Genomic DNA, 19664 nt, shown 5'->3' with positions numbered 1-19664 from the left:
GGAGGGGGGATGAATGAATTCCTATGCCCCACAAATAACCCAGAGATGCATTTTAAATAAAAGGACACATGCTACTCATGTAAAAAGTCACTGATTCTCGGACCGTCTGCTGGAAAGATTGAGAAGGCGATTGGGCTGCATCCGGCCACTGGGCCTTAGGTTGCCTATCCCTGAGATAGATAGATAGATAGATAGATAGATAGATAGATAGATAGATCAGGGTATCAGTGAACACAGCAAAGCACATCATAAATGTGCAACAGTACATGCTAAAATACATCATAAAACAGACTGAAACTGACACGGGGACAAATGGAAGAAGATGCTTTCACCCCAATATGGCTCCCCTTTATTACATACACAGCCCAACAGGACAACAAGAACCCACCAACAGCATATGAACCAATATGGCTAACTTGACCCAACAATTCCTTCTCCTGCACGTGCAAGCAAATCTTACTGCAGCCAACTGAGGACAACCAACCACGCCCTGCCCTCCCAACCTCTCTCATTACCAAGGTAATATAACAAATGAATAGAAAGAGAACCTACTCAAGTGACACTGACATAACCCCCCCCCCACACACACACTAAGTGAAAGAATATAAGTTTTTTTAAAAAAGATATTTATTAAAGCTTTTTTTAAAATATAACAATGAAAATGAGAAATAAAAAGAAACAAAATACAACATAAAAACAGTTAAAAAACAAATAGTTTTCCATAACATATCTTCCTTACACTTATTTCCCCAGACCTCCTCATACCTCCCTTCTTTGTATTCCACTTCAATTTGTTAGTTCAGCAAATCCTTACCATTAAGCTTTTACCCATTTGTAAACCTTTTTTTTCGTATCTTCTAAAGCATTACAGCTGGAAACCCCTTAGCTTCTATCCAACATCCTTCTAGCATTCATTAATTTTACAATATTTCTGTAAATAGTCTTTAAATTTCTTCCAGACTTCTTTCACCATCTCTTCTCCCTGGTCTCGGATTCTGCCAGTCATTTCTGCCAATTCCATGTAGTCAATCACCTTCATCTGCCATTCTTCCAGAGTGGGTAAATCTTGTGTCTTCCAATACTTTGCAATGAGTATTCTTGCTGCTGTTGTAGCATACATAAAAAAAGTTCTGTCCTTCTTTGGCACCAATTGACCGACAATGCCCAGGAGAAAGGCCTCTGGTTTCTTCAGGAAGGTATATTTAAATACCTTTTTCAGTTCATTATATATCATTTCCCAGAAAGCCTTAATGAAAGAATATAAGTTTTACCATCCCACCCACCCTTCTCCCCTCACTCCCCCTTTTCCTGCTTCTTCACCAACCTTATTCTGTATACAACACTAATGTCCCATATCAAATGTAACTGATCTGTAGAAAAGACTCTACAACCTGAAATAAGAGACAATGCACGTGCTTTTGTAAACCAAGAAAATATTTAATAAATTTAATAATGATGATGATGATGATGATGATGATGATGATGATGATGATGAATCAGCATAGCTCAAACAACAGAGCAGATGGTCTTTTATTCCCACCCCTCTGGCCATTTCTGCCTTTGATGATGAATGCCCACTTCATTAATCCAATAGATTAGGCTTTATTTCTGCCCACTAAGTTCATATATGTTGGTGGTTGTATAGGAGAGCAAGGTAACAGCTTTACCAGGTATGGGGAACCTGTGGTCCTCCAGTGGTTGCTGGTCAATACTCCCATTATCCTTGATGGGGTGGGGAGGAGCTTGAAAAGGGTTGGTTGCCTCATTTTTGGCAATCATTGTTTTCATAGGTTATGTACTGGAATGAAACATGGTTATTATGCTCATCAGGTTAGTTTTCTGTTATCCGATTGCATGTTCCTGAGAGGTAAGAGTCTTAGTCACTTACACGAAAAGCTGAGAGAAGTCCTGATGTACCTATGAGACCGAGTTAGTTGCACAACTCCTACTTGTGGGTTTCCCACAGGCATCTGTTCTGACACTGTGAGAACAGGATGCTAGTTCCACTTCTGAAACACCCAGTTTGGGGAGTATGGACTAGCTCCTGCTGTCAGTAGCCTCCACCAAAGGGTGAATAAACCTATCAATTTCAATTTCTCTCAGTTCCTCTTTTTCACAGTCTTAAATTCATTTATCCGCGTGTCCAAAGCAACTTGCGAAAATTCTCAGGAAGATTGCTCAGCGTTTGAGTGTGAATCTCTCGTAAAACACACATTTTTGCATGCAGCTCTAAGACATATATTTTGGCATGCATTTCCTCCTGCTATAGTGGATTTTTGAAATAATAATTTTCACAAACATATGCATTTCTTTTCACCCTTCCCCCTTACATATGCATTCTTGTACACATTCTTTGATTGAAAAACTGGTTTGCAAAATTCAGAGATGTGCAGAGTTTCAAAGGATAATTGCATTTCAGTTCATGTACTGGATTGAGAAGTGCAAATTAGGTAGCTGCTCATTAAAATGCAAACAAGATCAAAATTCTCCTCCATCCCCCCCATTAGTTTAAGTGAGCACAAAGGTGACAGAGGCCCCCTGCTGGCATAGCCCAACACAGCCAGGAAAATCTGGGCAGAGGAACATCTCACCATTCAACCCCATTCCAGTATGGCAGGTCAGAGTTTTGGTTGCTTTGCCAATCTGGAGCTAGCCCTAAAGTTGCAGTCCTGTATCCACATCTCTGTGAGGAAGCCCCAGTGAATGCAGGACTTCTGAGGAGACATGTTTAAGGATGCACTCTTATTTTGCCATAAGCTTTTACAAATAAGAACCCACCTCATCAGATTCATCTTGAGAGTCTTGTATGGTGGGTCAAAATGAAACAATTTCAGAAGATATTACAAAATCAGCGGGAAACCTTCCCTCAAAGTTTTAGAAAATCACATTACTACAAAAATGTTTCCGGTCTCATATGTATGATTTAATACAGTTTCAGAATGCAAACAAGATATTGGAATAAGATGAATTTTTCATTCTTAACAGAAGCAGTTAAGAAAAGAGAGAATTAAGTTTCTTGCACAGTTAAACAGTCTATGGAAGTAAGTTGCCCATTAGTCATTAATTTCCTGTAATACAACAAAGACCATTCACTGCCCCCTGCACTGCCTTGATATTCTGCATCTGAAGATTGTATGTGTAACATACAGATGGAAATAGATATCCTTAAGGTAAAACAGAAAATGACAATTGGCAAAACATCAAAATATATCCACATCACATTCCTTCCTTGCTTTTTATTATCCTGTCTAAATTTAGTCTTTCGTAGAAGTATCCCCACTCCTCCAATTTACTCCACCAAGGAAATAATAATTTATAATAATAATTTATTATTTATCTGGCTGAGTTTCCCCAGCTACTCTGGGCGGCTCCCAATCGAGTGTTAAAAACAATACAGCATTATTGAGATTAAATTGCAGAATTAAGTTTTGCTTTTTAACCTGTGTGTAATTTGAAAGCAGCAAAATGGCCACAGCGTGGTAAAAGAGCAAACCTGGAAAGATGAATTTTCCAACAACTCGCACCCTAGAGCAAAGATAGGGAAGCTGTGCCCCTCTGTTAGACTCCAACTCCCATCAGGCCCGGCCAGTATGGCAAATGATTATGGATGATGGGAGTTGTAATCAACATATGCAGTCAGCATCTGAAGGGCCACAGATTCCCCATCCATATTCTAGAGATCTCTGATAAAGATTGACAAAGGTGGTGTTACAAACATTGTGAATGGATCATTATTAAGTCCCCAATCCTGAAAACACACAAATAGTCATCTGCGGGCACAATGGCAGTGGTAGAATTAGAAAGAGGTCATTATGTGGGTTGAGTCAGTGGTGGCACACAACCAGTTTGAGTTTGTGGCCAAATGTTCCTATGATCACTATGTGTTATTGCATAATATACTCTTGTTGTTGTCGTTTAGTCGTGTCCGACTCCGTGACCAGAGCACACCAGGCCCTCCTGTCTTCCACTGCCTCCCGCAGTTTGGTCAAACTCATGTTGGTAGCTTTGAGAACACTGTCCAACTATCTCGTCCTCTGTCGTCCCCTTCTCCTTGTGCCCTCAATCTTTCCCAGCCTCAGGTTCTTTTCCAGGGAGTCTTCTCTTCTCATGAGGTGGCCAAATTATTGGAGCCTCAGCTTCAGGATCTGTCCTTCCAGTGAGCACTCAGGGCTGATTTCCTTCAGAATGGATAGGTTTGATCTTCTTGCAGTCCATGGGACTCTCAAGAGTCTCCTCCAGCACCATAATTCAAAGGCATCAATTCTTTGGCGATCAGCCTTCTTTATGGTCCAGCTCTCACTTCCATACATCACTACTGGGAAAACCATAGCTTTAACTATATGCACCTTTGTTGGCAAGGTGATGTCTCTGCTTTTTAAGATGCTGTCTAGGTTTGTCATTGCTTTTCTCCCAAGAAGCATACTCTACTTGTGCTTAATGTGTGCTTGTTCTCCTGTAACGATTTGCATGGTTGTTGTTGTTTTTCTACATGCTAGGTTTCGGTCACCTCATCCAACAGTTGTTGACGCTCGCAGGTGGTCGCATGGTACTGGTCTTGGAGGGAGGACATGACCTTACTGCCATCTGTGATGCCTCAGAAGCCTGTCTAAATGCCCTACTCGGAAATGAGGTAATCAATAGGCCGAAATGCTAACAAACAATGCATGCTTCCTGGATATTTTGCCGCGCCATGTTGGACTAATAGTATGTGATATCACGGTGACAGGATGGTGGGGTGGTTTTGCCCAAAATGTAGAATGAAAATGTCATCCAGGTATGTTTGGGGACAGAACTTGACATGGTGGCAGTAAAGCCCAGATCTCCAAATGTGGATTGCAATGAGTAGCTTGTAAAACAGTGGCGGTGAACATTTTGCAGCCTGAGAGCCACATTACCATTTTGGAGGACCTTTTGGGAAGACCACATGCTGGTGGTAGGTGTGGCCAGAGACAAAAGTGGGTGGAGTAAGGGATGTAAATGTTACCTTTGTATAATAGGCTAGTTTCTACACATGTTCATGCACCACTCTCTATCCTTCATGCAGACAAGCAAGAAGCATTAGAAGAATTCGAGGGTGTATTCCAGGCAGGCATAAACACTCAAGGAGGGCCGGTGTTCTGAGGAGGGTCTCTTGTGGGCCAGATAGAGAGACATGGAGGGCCACATTTGGCCTGTGGGCCAGAGGTTCTCTACCCCCATTGTAAAGATGTGGGATGGCAAGTGGAAAGTGAGCAGCGGGTGGGAAGAGGAGCTAAACTCCATTTATAAATGGATTTATTATCAGAACACAAGATTGCTGTTCCCAAAATGTGCTTTTTTTCAGGGCAAAATTGTGGCCCCAGAACTTGTGAGATCATGGTAGCCACATGGCTGGCAACCTTTGCCCCTATCATCCCCCTTTAAAAGAAAGATCTCTCCACCATTTTCACCAGATAGTCATGGAGCAGTGAGAATGAAGGATTTTTGAGGGAAACACACATGTAAAACAGCCCTTCTGTAAGTAGAAGGCACCATAATCAATATCCTACAAACCACTTTGAAACCTTGTATTCAAATGGAGCAGTGCTAGACTGACTGCTTACACATTACATCACAAAGAGAGGACACAGATTCACATTAAAAATGCATTTATATGTGTGTGCGTGCATGTGCATGTGCATGTGCAAATTTAGAAATCATTACTATAATTGAAACAGAAATGAAATCCATCTTAGCATAGTTGGGAAGGCTGTCACCAGGTGACCTCTTCAGGGGCTAATGGTTGGTGGGTGACATCAAGGACCCCTCTGCTTTCCCTTCTTAATCTTTAAAATGGACACGGACCAGAGATTCCTTCCAAGAGAAGATTGTCCTCTGAGAGCCCTCCCAATGCACACCCTAAGCCAGGTTAATTTTTTTAATTGCTAAAAGCCCAGTATATTAGGAATATGACTGGTCATCCACTAACTTTCATGGCCAGCAGAAAAGTATGTTTCAAACAACAACAATAACAACAACAGTGGTTAAATTGAGCCACACATTATCATAATTAGAAGATGCCATTCTCTGCAGGTGCTTAACTGGGTAATTAGGACTCATTTCCCAGCAATTCCCTTCTGCAAACAGTGCTAGCAGAGCACTAGCCGTAGTTCAGAAAACACTGGCAAGGCCAATGCTGCCTTCTCAACACGGCGCACGCAATTGAGCTTAAATTAGGAAGGTCAGGAAAGGCCTTTTTAAGGCACTCTGCAGTTTGTCAGACGTATTTATTCATGTGCTGAGGATTAGAATTCATAAACATGAATGCAGGGGGCTTTGGAATACTTTTGCTTTGCCTTTGTTGTTCTTGGCTGGGACTCGTCAATGCAGCAGTATGCGGCTCTGTCCACGCTACTATCAGCACACACACACACACACCCCACAGGCACACCCGTACACACACAAAAATCTACAAAACAAGCAACTGTCAAATGAGCAGGGACCTTCCAGCATTCATGGGGAGCCAGGCAGACATGCAGATGTAATGTCCCAGACTCAGCAGCAAGAAGGGCTTGCTGGAATTAATTTTGTCTCAGAATCTCTGGAAGGAAAACATCCTGAATCCCAACAATGTGGAAGAAATGAATAAATGGAGGACCGGCTAGAGAAGAATTGCTTTCTGCATTGTCACTTGCACAAATGCGACCAGTTATTGTCTCCCACTTAAGAAATGGATGAAAATTAGAGAAGGAAGAAATGATTGGGGGAGGGGGGGGAAGCGTTCAGAAAAATTATTCTGACAATAGCGTAGAAATAAAACAGGGATTAAGATGAATTGGCTGGAGTTGATGGATTATGGAGAATCACCTTCATCTCTCGTGGCTCAAGCAGATTAAGGCTGCAACTCTTGCTGGCCAGAGGCTGTGTGAAGGACCATTGGATGCAGAGGAAAGGGTGATCCACCGGTGGGGTGGTACTTCCACCACTGGATCTCAAAAGCCAATGGTCTGCAATAACTTGGAGCAGGGCCTTGTTTGCTCCTGTTCCATGGAATAGCATTCCTGTCAATATATGACAGCCAGCTGCTAACCTGTGCTTTTTGGAAATGGTTGAAGATATTTTCTTTCCAGCTTTCCCAAATGGATAAATGGGTCCATTCTGTATTGTTTTAATTTTCTAAGAAATATATTTGCTATTTTTGCATTTTCAACTGTTTCCTGCTGGTTTTTATTGTACATCCCCTTTGAGATGACTGTGCAGAAGGTGATTAATATATTGATGGCGATGATAAGAAGAAGAGCAACAATAATAATTGGATTCCCCTACTCTGTGGTGCCTGTGGAACAAGCTATGGATGTAGGATGCGGGTGGTGCTGTGGGTTAAACCACAGAGCCTAGGACTTGCTAATCAGAAGGTTGGCGGTTCGAATCCCCGCGACGGGGTTAGCTCCCGTTGCTCAGTCCCTGCTTCTGCCCACCTAGCAGTTCGAAAGCACGTCAAAGTGCAAGTAGATAAATAGGTACTGCTCCAGTGGGAAGGCAAACGGCGTTTCTGTGTGCTGCTCTGGTTCGCCAGAAGTGGCTTAGTCATGCTGGTCACATGACCCGGAAGCTGTACACCGGCTCCCTCGGCCAATAAAGCAAGATGAGTGCCGCAACCCCAGAGTCGGCCACGACTGGACCTAATGGTAAGGGGTCCCTTTACCTTTACTCTGTGATGCCTGTGGAACAATCTATGAATGTAGATGTAGGGGGGGAGGTCCAAAGCCTAGGCCAGGCACCCCCAAACTCGTCCCTCCAGCTCTTTTGGGACTACAATTCCCATCATCCCTGATCACTGGTCCTGTTAGCTAGGGGTGATGGGAGTTGTAGCCCCAAAACAGCTGGAGGGACGAGTTTGGGGGTGCCTGGCCTAGGCACAGAGCTGCAGAAAAAGCTCTCTTCCCAGCCCTAATCCAACACACCTGTAAGAGGAGTTCTGTTGCTGATTCCAACAAGTAGACAAGCTTGTAGGGGAGAAATCACAGCAAGTAAGAACTAAGGGCTTATCCACACTTCCTCTTGACCTGCCACTTTCCCCCAGGGAAAACTGCTCTTTAGCATTCAATCGGAGCAAACAGCAAATGGCTTTTCCGCAGATGGTTGTTAGTGCTCAAGAGAGGGTTTTCTCTGGGATAGGAACATGGCAAGAGGGAAACCGCTTGGACCCATGCATTCTAGGCACAGGACAAGTTGTAAGTGTGATGAGCCCTAAGTAAAAAGGTAGAGGTACCCCTGCCCGTACGGGCCAGTCGTGTCCGACTCTAGGGTTGTGCGCCCATCTCACTTAAGAGGCTGGGGGCCAGCGCTGTCCGGAGACACTTCCGGGTCACGTGGCCAGCGTGACGAAGCTGCTCTGGCGAGCCAGCACCAGTGCAACACACAGAAACGCCGTATACCTTCCCCGCTATAAAGCGGTACCTATTTATCTACTTGCACTTAAGGGTGCTTTCGAACTGCTAGGTGGGCAGCAGCTGGGACCGAAAGATGGGAGCTCACCCCGCCGCGGGGATTCGAACCGCCGACCATGCGATTGGCAAGTCCTAGACACTGAGGTTTTACCCACAGTGCCACCCGCATCCCGAGCCCTAAGTAGCTTGACCAAATAACCTTATTGGGGACAGGAAATTCATATATGCGCTGTCAAGCTAAAGCTAACCCAAAATTTTGTTGCGCAAGGCATGATACATACTCCAGTTGCTCTTCGGTGCCACATTTCTGCTCCAGAGCCAGCCCCAAACTTCCTACCGGCCTAAGATTAGCAGGGACCCCCCAACATCATCCCAAAATGCTCCCCAGAACTGCAGAAGATGCAGTGATCCACCCCTGTTCCCTTATGAAGATCAGCCATGCTTGGGGGGGGGGGAAGCAACAGACCACGTGCCACTTTGGCCTGACGGCTGCCCCCCTTCAATTTTGCTGCCACAGGCGACTGCCTGGATGGTCAAAACCAACCCTGCTTCCCCTTGAATATTATGCCTCAGCTCTAAATACATTTGACTTGGAAGGGAGTCCCATTAATTTCAGTGTATTTGCTTTCCAAGTATGTGTTCTTTGGGCCGAAGCCCAAATTTGGAAAATACACAGAAACCTAACTTGGATCCAAATCACACTTACTTGCATTCCAGGGAAACCAGTGGGACCTACTTCTAAGTGCAAATTTTATTTTTTTTTTAGGTTTCAGTATACCTTTGAGAATCCATGGGCTTCCTCCCAGAGGGATCTATATCAGTTTATAAAGACAAACAATGGGGAAATTAATTAAGAATGTGAGGGTACCCAAAGTCCAGGTTTGTGAGTTGTATCAGTGGACAGGAACCAATGGCTACTAAAAAGTAGAAGAAGGAAATATTAATCAGAAGTCTCTTTCCCACTTCCCACCATAGGTTGCCTCTAAGGAGGAAACCCTCTTGAGAGGTGTGAAAAGATTAAGCAATTGGATCCCCCTGAACTCTGAAATAAAAATACTGAAATCCTTAATTCAGGTATCAAAAGGAAGGGGGAGATTAAGCTGCTGCAAAATACACCCCCCAAGCCTTCAGTTAGCACTTTTTAGGACACATCCATTATACTGGCATCTGTCAAAACAAAAGGAACGTGTGGTTTCAGCTAATTGGGGGGGGGGTAGCTTGCAAAGGAACAAGTTCTTCAGAGGGCTATACAGCTTTAGACTGCAATTTGAGAGCCTGGTTTGGCAGAATGGGGGGTTTCCTCCACAGCATCTAAATTAGTCAACCAAAATTTATTATTCATACACACACACACACCTCTTTTTTTAAAAAGAAAGAAATACAACTGGTGTGTGATGATTTTATGTTGGCAGCATGCTGGTAGAATGGCATAAATACATACTTCCCCCAAACTTTGCATCTATGTGCATGCAGGTAAAATCATTTTAATCAAATCATTAAGAAGTAAATTTGCCTTAAGGAAGCTAATTTAATTGAAGCAATCCAGCCTGTTTCTAAGAAGAAAATGGGCTTTGGATGAAACGACGCAGCTGGTGTATATGTGGCTACTCACATGATCAGATCCCAAGTGATGGGAACTGGAAAGAAACCTTTGAGTCAATGGAAAACTGGTGCCATAAAAATGGTATTGGCAGTATTGGATTGATGGACCAATGCCTGCTTACTCACAGGAAGCTGCCCTTTACCACGTCAAACCATTAGTCCATCTAGCTATATGGCTCCTCCAATGGCAGGGGCTGTGTACCTCTATGAACCAGGTGCTGTTGCACTCAACTCCTGCTTGTAGGCTTCCCATCGATAACTGGTTGGACAATATAAAAAAATTCCTTCCAGTAGCACCTTGAAGACCAACTAAGTTAGTTCTTGGTATGAGCTTTCGTGTGCATGCACACTTCTTCAGAAGAAGTGTGGACAATGTGAGAACAGGATGAATAAATCCAGCAGGGCTGTTCTTATACAGTGGTACCTCGGGTTACATACGCTTCAGGTTACACACTTCGCTAACCCAGAAATAGTAACTCAGGTTAAGAACTTTGCTTCAGGATGAGGACAGAAATCGTGCTCTGGCAGCGCAGCAGCAGGAGGAGGCCCCATTAGCTAAAGTGGTACCTCAGGTTAAGAACAGTTTCAGGTTAAGAAGGGACCTCCAGAACGAATTAAGTACTTAACTCGAGGTACCACTGTATATTGTATGCACTGACTGGCAGCAGCTCATCAGGGTTTCAGACAGGGAGTCTTTCTAAACCAAAGATTCTGGGGCTTGAACCAGGTCCCTACCTTCTGTCCTGAAAGCAGAATTTCTACCTCCGAATTCTCTGTCTTCCTTAAGTAGAAGGAAGAAGTTGCCTTATAGATTCTATTTGGTATAATGCACCTCCTTCCTTCTCTGTGTCTAACCATGTACCTCACCTCGCCCATTTCCCTTCTGGTCCAAGAATTTTACAACTCCGTGATACAGCTTAGCTCACATCTGCTTGTAAATACATGGTGGTGAAGCGCTGGCAAACTTCACCTGGCTTGCACCGGGATGCCATTTCTTTGAAAGCCCTTTCGCCCTGCATACTGACTTATCTGGAAGCAAGTACAAGAAAGCATGCAACAGGCCAATTGGGCTGGCTTCAAACCCTTTGAAAAAAAATATCCCTCAGTGTATCTTTTTCAAGCAGATCCATCAAATGGCTTTGTTGCTCCTGCGCTGACCTTAGTCAGTTGTTTATGCAAAATTCTTTTATAAAGATGTATTTCCACTTCTTTTTGCAGTCCCCCCACCCCTTCACTCTTTGGCTCCGGAGCTTATAAAATGCCAAGAAGTGTAGGAGTGAAGGTGACACTGCTATGTCTGTCAGCTGCGGAGTGATTCCTTTTGTTCATTGCTGGGTCTCATGATATTTTCCAGGGACACCCTCTTGTCTACTTAGTTTAATGATTATTTTTATTTTAAAAATGGATTGCTGCCATCAGAAATTATTCTTGATGCAGACAGTCTCCCTTTTTTCTTCAAAAGGACATATCTTACTATAATCCGCTGGCTTTTATTTTTTAGTGGTGTTTTCGTAACAATGGTGCATCTATCTGGGTCAAATAGGGTGTGAGATCCTACCTCCGAAGGCTGATGAGGTTTTACTGACATGGAGCAGAAACTGACAAGAGAATAGAGGCCATCTCATGAATGAGCTGCTAACTATTTTGCAGGAGGGACTTTTAAACAGAATCTGGGAGCTCCAGATCTGCTTCCTTATCTTAAAGTGGGGTCCTTTCTGCCTTGCTCTACATTCACCCCTTTTCACACCAACAGACAGCATCCAGATTATCATATACGGTACAGGGAAGAGGAAGGTCCAGAACTGATGCTGACACAGACTGCTATGCTAATAATAGGCAATAGAACGAAAGAACAATACCCTATCTCTCTCCCCTCCCTCCCCCCACCCTTTCCCCATATGCAAGAGGCCTATGACAAAAGTGTCTCTCACTAAATGTAAACAAACTGTAAAAAAGACTATGAACCAAAAGTAGAGACAATAGATGTACCTTTCCCTGTTTATCTGTTTGTTTTGTACAATTTTTTTTTGATAAAAACTATTATTTTTTTATTTTTTTTAAATGTCCCAAATGCTTCATGCAAACAATTCCTTCATGGTAGCCTTTTTCTTTGAGCTCTATAGACCATTTGCTATTAAGTGCTGTTTCCCTCGTGTATGTTCATCATGCTGTGGCAACTTTAGGGTTGCCATATTTCGAAGAGGACACATTTGCCGACTTCAACTTTTAACTATGGATCTCTATGACGATTCTCATTTTACATGCCCATGAAAAAGAGGACTTGTCCTGGGAACCCTAATACTTGTGTGAATAACCACCGTAGGTCTAATGCCATAGATAGAAATTCTCAAACATCATTTCAGAAGTTTGAGGAAGGGTTGAAGTTCAGAGGTAGAACCATCTGCATTGATTCAATCTGCAGCATCTTCTGATAGGGCTAGGAGAGGGTCCTGCCTGAAGCCCTGGAGATCCCCTGCCAGTTACTGCAAACAATACTGAGCTAGACAGATAAATGGTTTGACTTGCTATAAGGCAGCCTCCTTTTTTCCAAGAAAGCACAATGGACCCAAACCAACTGTGTGTTTCTATCCGTGGCAGAGCAAGCTGTGTTTACAGATCCTGCCTCCAAAAGCCAGTCATCGCACCATTCATTTAAGCCAGGAGGAGAAATGGGAGGGACTAAATATACATCTTATGGAGTGTATTGGTTCTATAGAAGTGATCAGAACATTTGCACATGGTGTACATGCAGTAAGTAACTCATGTACACCACTAAAATGCGGCATTTGTGCTCCTAAAGCCATAGAGGCCTGTTCTGCGTAACTAGGTTCCAGTGGGTTGCCAATGGTCCTTATTTAATGAATGAATGGGAATTGCTGTGCGCCACAAAATCACATCTTCACTTAGGCAAGAACGTGCAAAGGATGGTAAATTGATCTTGGCCCAAGATGTCAGCTGAAAATAACATACAGAAATGAAGAAAACATCAGGACAAATTTGTGTGTGTGGTCAATTTATGTATATATATAATTTATCTGAAAGATTTATATGCACTTAACTTCAATAACCTCTAAGCGGTGTACAAGATTTTTATATTTTTTTGAAAAAAAATGTAAAAATCAGTTAAAACTATAAAATCAGACTTCTATTAAAAGGACTGATGGAATTATTTCTTATTCCATTTATTTGAACATTCAAAAAATGTTTGCACATTTTTATGTCTGTGCACAGATATTTTATATTAGTTATTTTGAAGTATGGAATTCTCTGTGCATAAAATAAATTTCTGGTGTTTTCCTTTTATGAATTATGGGGAGAAGGGGATAAGAAGAAGAAGAAGAACAATGGCATGCCCCATCAAGTTCTAAGGCAACTTCAGCAAAGTTTTGTTTCAGCATACAGCTGGACATAGAGACACACTGGAATTTGATTTGTGAGGAGCCTACAAAAAAAATTGCCCAGATAACTAGCATTTTTAAATGACTAATGCACAGCCATGCACCTGCTTGAGAGGCTTCGTGGATTAGTCTTGCAGTCACTGGAAAGGCCCCCTGGAATTCAATTACATGGCTGAAAAACAGAAAGCAAAACTGAGCCCCTGTTCATTTGGTGGGAGGAATCCCCACAACATGTTAGCTACTTCTTTGGCTGAGATTTTCACAAGGCTTAAGCGTTCTCAGCGAGCCTTACTTCCGTGCAGCTAACTCCAGATTCTTACTGTTTTGCACTAGATTTGTTCCTTTCTTGCAGCTGGAGCCTCTGTCCGAGGACATCCTCCACCGAACCCCAAACTTAAACGCCATGGCTTCTTTGCAAAAGATCACCAAAATTCATAGTAAGTTGCAAGGTTTGTTCATTCTTCTTTTTAAAAAGTTTCTAGCTCTTACTAACTGAGCAGTGCTGGAAGATACATGGACATCCCAAAATGAATACACTTAACTTTCCCACCATGTTCAGATCAATACACAGGACTTTCCTTACACTGTCTCCCTCTCTCCATCGGCAGACCTCTCATAAGTGTGCAGCTGCGCTCACGAGACAGCTGCCCATCATAGCTGTCAACGTTTTCCTTTTTTTTTAAGGGAAATCCCCTTATTCCGAATAGGATTCCTTGCAAGAAAAGGGGAAAGTTGACAGCTATGCTGCCCGTACCTAAAGGGGCACATAAGGGACCAACTGGACTCTAAGAAGATTCAGGAGCTTGATGCTCCCAGAAAACGTAATTGTGATAGTGTATTGCAGGTATTAGGGACACGGGTGGCGTTGTAGGTTAAACCACAGAGCCTAGGAATTGCCGATCAGAAGGTCGGCGGTTCGAATCCCCCTGATGGGGTGAGCTCCCATTGCTCGGTCCCTGCTGCCAACCTAGCAGTTCGAAAGCATGTCAAAGTGCAAGTAGATAAATAGGTACCGCTCTGGTGGGAAGGTAAACGGCGTTTCCGTGTGCTGCTCTGGTTCACCAGAAGTGGCTTAGTCATGCTGGCCACATGACCCGGAAGCTGTACACCGGCTCCCTCGGCCAATAAAGCGAGATGAGTGCCACAACCCCAGAGTCGGTCACGACTGGACCTAATGGTCAGGGGTCCCTTTACCTTTACTATTGCAGTTATTGATATTGTCAGCATGAAGCAATTGGATGCATAAAAGCTGAATCCTTTTGGAAGAAACATTGTCCAGCCTGGTTTGCGCCCTTCTCTCCCCGCCCCACAAGATTCTGCACCTGGGGCCATCACACACACCCCGGTCCCCCCATGCCATGCAACTGTCTTTTTTCTTCAAGTCTCTGTAACACATGGGTTCCCCTGTAGTGTTTTGGCCTCTTTGAATTGCTTTCCTGTCCCCTTCCACTTCCGTTGTCAAGTTCTGCCCCTCCTCCCTATGGAAAAGCATGAACATTTTCACCTTCATCCCTTGGGAATGACCCATCCCAAACCAGATGCTCCTCAGCTCCTGTAGGCTTTCCGCTGGGTATCAGCTGAAAAGCTACTCTCTCTTCTTTTTTTATTGTGAGTGCCAGCAGTCTGATCCCGCTCTGGTTCAATTTTGGCACCCAGTTCAGTTTGCAATTAATCAGCCGCTTAACTCTGTTGGGTTTGGAGTGGGGTGGGGGTCACAATCAAAAAGAAGAGAGTCAAAGGTTGGTTTTACTTTATTTTATTCATTCCCTTGCAAAAACTCCAGTGGTGAACATGGGTTCATTTCTTTTATGACAGAGCAGGGTATTATTCCCATGCCAACAGATCTGGTTTTCTTGCACATCTGTTTTTCTAGCAAAGAACTGCCCCCACCCTGAAACCCATAAATAATGGAGTTTGAATTGCTTGTTCATTGCAAACTAACTGCTGCGTGAATGTTCTGTGGGAACATTGTGGAATGCCCATATAACTTTTTTATTAATTTTTTTTTGTTTTAATGAATAGAGATTATAGTCTCTAAATGCACCATTAATAGAGAATGTTTCTGTCTTGCTTTTTTTAAATAGAATTTGCCAGACCCAGTGATTGTTCGGCGCTTTATATACACCATTTTTAAAGTGATGGATTTTACACTATTGGAGAAAAGCCAAGTTTCTATCACTTGGATCTTTTTTATTTTAAGATACATAATATGCTGCAGTTTTAATCCCCTTAAATTTTTCTGTTTTGTAAGGATCCTGCTAGCAACTCAAATGGTCACGAGGCTTCATGTCCAAGAAGCCACCTTTCTATCATGTTACCGGTTGATTAAACAGGTTGCCCTTTTCCTGATGCTTGGCTTCCATTGATGTCCCCTCTTCTGTTTGTGAATGAAGGAGATACAATCTCCTGAAAGGATTCAAGCTTTGCTACATCATAAATAAGAGAATTCCATCCAGTTCAGCTCTAAACCCTCATACTACCTGTGGAACTCCTTCAACCCCATATCTCAGGGTTACAGCACATCTTTTGCATGCAAAAGGTCTCAAGTTCAACCCTTGGGCTCGGATGAAGCCCTGGAAAGCTGATGCCAGTCAGACAGTAACAAGCTTCATAGACCAATGAAGTCCAACTCAGTATTGGGAAAGAACTGTAACTCAATGGTAGAGCATATGTCTTGCATGCAGAAAGTCCCAGGTACAATCTCTGATGTCTCCAGGTAGTCTGGGAAAAGCTTCTGCCTGACAACCTGGAGAGCTACTGCCAATCAGTGTAGACAGTACTGAGTCAGATGGACAAACATTTACAATTGAAGTATAATCAAGTCATCTGGTTGCTATTGAAACACTAGCATAAATCTCCTATTTTATTATGACAAGCTTACGTCAAGGTCTCCTGGATAGGATGCTGCAATTTTCCAGGACTATCAGAGATTTGGTATCTCTGGATTATTCTTGGTATGGCAAACTGCTTGATAGAGCTACCCAGATCAACAGCTGAAGGCTCACACCAAGGCCTAAGGTGTCTTTACCACATCAGTTTTATGAGACGCATATAGTTGTACCTCGGAAGTCGAACGGAATCTGTTCTGGAAGTCCATTTGACTTCCAAAATGCTCAGAAACCAAGGCACGGCTTCCAATTGGCTGCAGGAAGTCCAGGTATCAAAGAACGTTCGCAAACCTGAACACTCACTTCCAGGTTTGTGCGTTCAGGAGTCACAATGCATTTGTCAACCAAGGTACGATTGTATTGGATTTGAATACAACCCTGATATTTAGCATGTCAGGGGAATTAAAAAACCAACCAGCCAACAACATTGAGCTCATCCTGACATAGGAAACCCCAACTCTGCCACATGAGATTGTATTCGTAAATATAAAAGCCAAGCTTGACAATTTATTTGTCCAAATTTGAATTCTTAAACTATAGGAAATATTTGTGCCCATTTTCTAGCTCCTTTCTCCTCTTATTGCTGTAGGCTGGCTTCTTGAGCTTTGAAAAGGTACCAATTTTTCAAAGGAGTTAATGGGTTTTGGGAGTTCCTCCAAGGAAGATGTTCTCCAACCTGAGGCCATCTGTTAGTTTCTGGGTGTATAGACAGAACGGAGCTGGGCTCCAGCTACTGCAGTGTGTTTGCTCACCCTGGAATAAATAGGCTGCAGCACCTATTTTCTGAAACTCGCTGCCTATTAATAGTAACCAGGAGCCTTCATTGTGCCTTTTTTGACACCTACTTAAACTGTTTTTGTTTAAGGAAGCCAATCCAGACACTTATTATGTGCATTTGCTCTTTTAAACCGTTGGCATTATCTAAATTTTGGTAACTTTCAACATGGCTACTTTTTATAAGCCTTTTTTTATTGCTATTTTTAATGGATATTTTATACCATTTTATGTAAGCTGCTTGGAGATATCCATTAAATGTTATATACACCTTGCTGAATAAAAATAAATATGTGTCATGGATAATGTACCATTTATGAGCGATTGTTCTTCATTTGCCTAGATAATTTGCTTCAGAGACTTTTTGATGTTGCAATAAGCAGGAGGTTTGAAAACTCAGGGTTGGTTTTGGGGTTGGTTTGCTTTTTAATTCCACACATTATATAATGTACCAATATTCCCTTGCCTGCCTTATTCTAAGCTACCCTATAATATGTCGCAGGGCTCCCATAGCAGCCAGTACATATATTAACATTTTAAATAAATTATTGTTCTAGTGCACGCCCTGAGGTTAGAGGCAAAAGAACATCCAGGACTAACAAACCTGATTGTTCTGGCAACACAGATGCGTAGTGCCTTCTGGCATACCAAACTTCTGTTCTAGTTGCTGTCGTCTCTGATTTTTTTCTCCCACTGCCTGCTGTTTACGGTTGCATTAAATGTACCTACCATTTCACAAATCTCCGATTTTGCAAATGCCGAAATGCTCACACTGTTAGAAGTAGCCCACCAACGGCTCCAGCTTCCCAGATACTAAGAGTTCATTAAACTGTGTGCTGTTCTTTCACTTTATTGCTTTCTTAGGAAGGGCTGTGACACAGACCTTGGAAAAGAGAGCACTTTCCAACTTGGCACTGTGGGATCCAGAATCATAACTTCATCACAGCCATTTGAAATTCCCTGTTGCAACCACTCCACACACTTATAAGCACTCTGCGTTGGACCTAAGCAATTACTAGGGTTATACCACCATGCTAGCTAAATTTCCCATAAATTATGGGACTGTACAGTTATTATGGTGTATTTTCTTTAGGCAAGTACTGGAAGTCTGTGGAGCCTTACGTTGTGCCAGTTAGTTGTAAGCTGGCTGAGACTCAGAAACAAGAAACAGAGGAGACAGAGGCAGTCTCAGCTATGGCCTTACTCTCGGTGGATGTGGACCAGCCTTTCTCACATGAACATGCCAGGTACGTGCAAAATCTTAGAACGGCAAGTGACAAGTGTTTGCGTACTTCTGTTGTGTGACTGAAAGAACGTGTTTTAAGTCCTTTTTTAATAATCCAGACTCTTTTTTTGCATGCTTTAACTTCATGTTGTTTTCCTTGACAATGTTGGAACAACCAGAGACAGAGAGGCATTCAATAGTTGCCTTGGATTGTTTGGCTTTCGGGAAACTGGGCTGCTCTAGATGTCATTTTTTATTGTGCATTTTTTATTATTATTATTATTATTATTATTATTATTATTATTATTATTAGCATTTATATACCGCCCTATACCCAGAGGTCTCAGGGCAGTTCACAGAAAAGATCACAACATATATAATCAGAATAAAAACAACAACCCAATAACACCTCCCCCCCCCCAGAAAAGAGCCACATTTTAAAAGGGTATAGAATGTCAAACAGATCAGCCAAAGGCCTGGTTAAAAAGGAATGTTTTAGCCTGGCGCCTAAAGGTGTGGAATGAAGGCGCCAGGCAAACTTTCCTAGGGAGAGCATTCCACAGACAGGGAGCCACTGCAGAGAAGGCCCGTTCTCATGGTGCCACCCTCCACACATCTCGAGGAGGAGGCACACGAAGAAGGGCCTCAGAAGATCATCTCAGGGTCTGGGTGGGTTCATATGGAAAGAGGTGGTCCTTGAGGTATTGTGGTCCTGAGCTGTTTAAGGCTTTATAGGTCAAAACCAGCACTTATGGTATTGGAATGGTTATATACAGTCTCACTTTCAATCCTGTTTGCTGCTGCTGCTGTTCTTTTTTCCTGGTTTTGTTGTGCTATAAGCCTCAAGAGTTCCCCTTTGGTTGGCAATAATGTGGCAACACTGGGAAAGCATTGTAGAACAACTAATAAATTGTAATGAGGTGTGGATGGTCCAGTACGAATCCACCACTAATGCACTATTATTGCATCAATGACATGTTTCAGAATCAACACACAGACACACAATCCAAACACACACCAGTTTGGAGGGCCCCCCAAATCTAGTGGCCACAATATTCTATCGTTTTGTACTGCTTGAAAGTTATTTTCATGAACTTTGTTGTCACACCTACAAAACTCTGACCACTCTTGTCAGCAAGCCCAACAAAACTTTTATCAACAAGCCCAACAAGGCTTAAATGGTGGAGGCAAAGGTTGAGGGCCCTTAATGAACGCCCCAATCCCCAGACCCTGACTCCAGATTTTAGTCAAATCATGCCCTCTGCCACAGCTTTCTGAGGGAACCATCACAAATACGGGATTCAAGCACTGGTGCCCACACTACAGAATTAAGTTGAATAGAAACTTGTATATTTTGAATTTTAAACTG

At 42.8% G+C, this 19664-nt stretch overlaps 1 protein-coding gene across 6 annotated transcripts in view; it reads left to right on the top strand.

The window, feature by feature from the left end:
* Positions 1–19664, top strand: part of HDAC9 (histone deacetylase 9) — a 487438-nt gene that overhangs the window by 453890 nt on the left and 13884 nt on the right. For all 6 annotated transcript variants that reach the window (XM_081164394.1, XM_081164395.1, XM_081164393.1 and 3 more), the window contains 3 exons: positions 4497–4630; positions 13761–13845; positions 18164–18317. In XM_081164394.1, coding sequence (XP_081020520.1) covers positions 4497–4630; positions 13761–13845; positions 18164–18317 — 373 coding nt within the window. The remainder of the gene's footprint in view (positions 1–4496; positions 4631–13760; positions 13846–18163; positions 18318–19664) is intronic.

Source organism: Podarcis bocagei (genome assembly GCF_964188305.1).
Source record: "Podarcis bocagei genome assembly, chromosome: 12".
Taxonomy (NCBI): Eukaryota; Metazoa; Chordata; class Lepidosauria; order Squamata; family Lacertidae; genus Podarcis; species Podarcis bocagei.
Note: the sequence above shows the minus strand (reverse complement) of the source record. Positions and strands in the feature narration are given on the sequence as shown.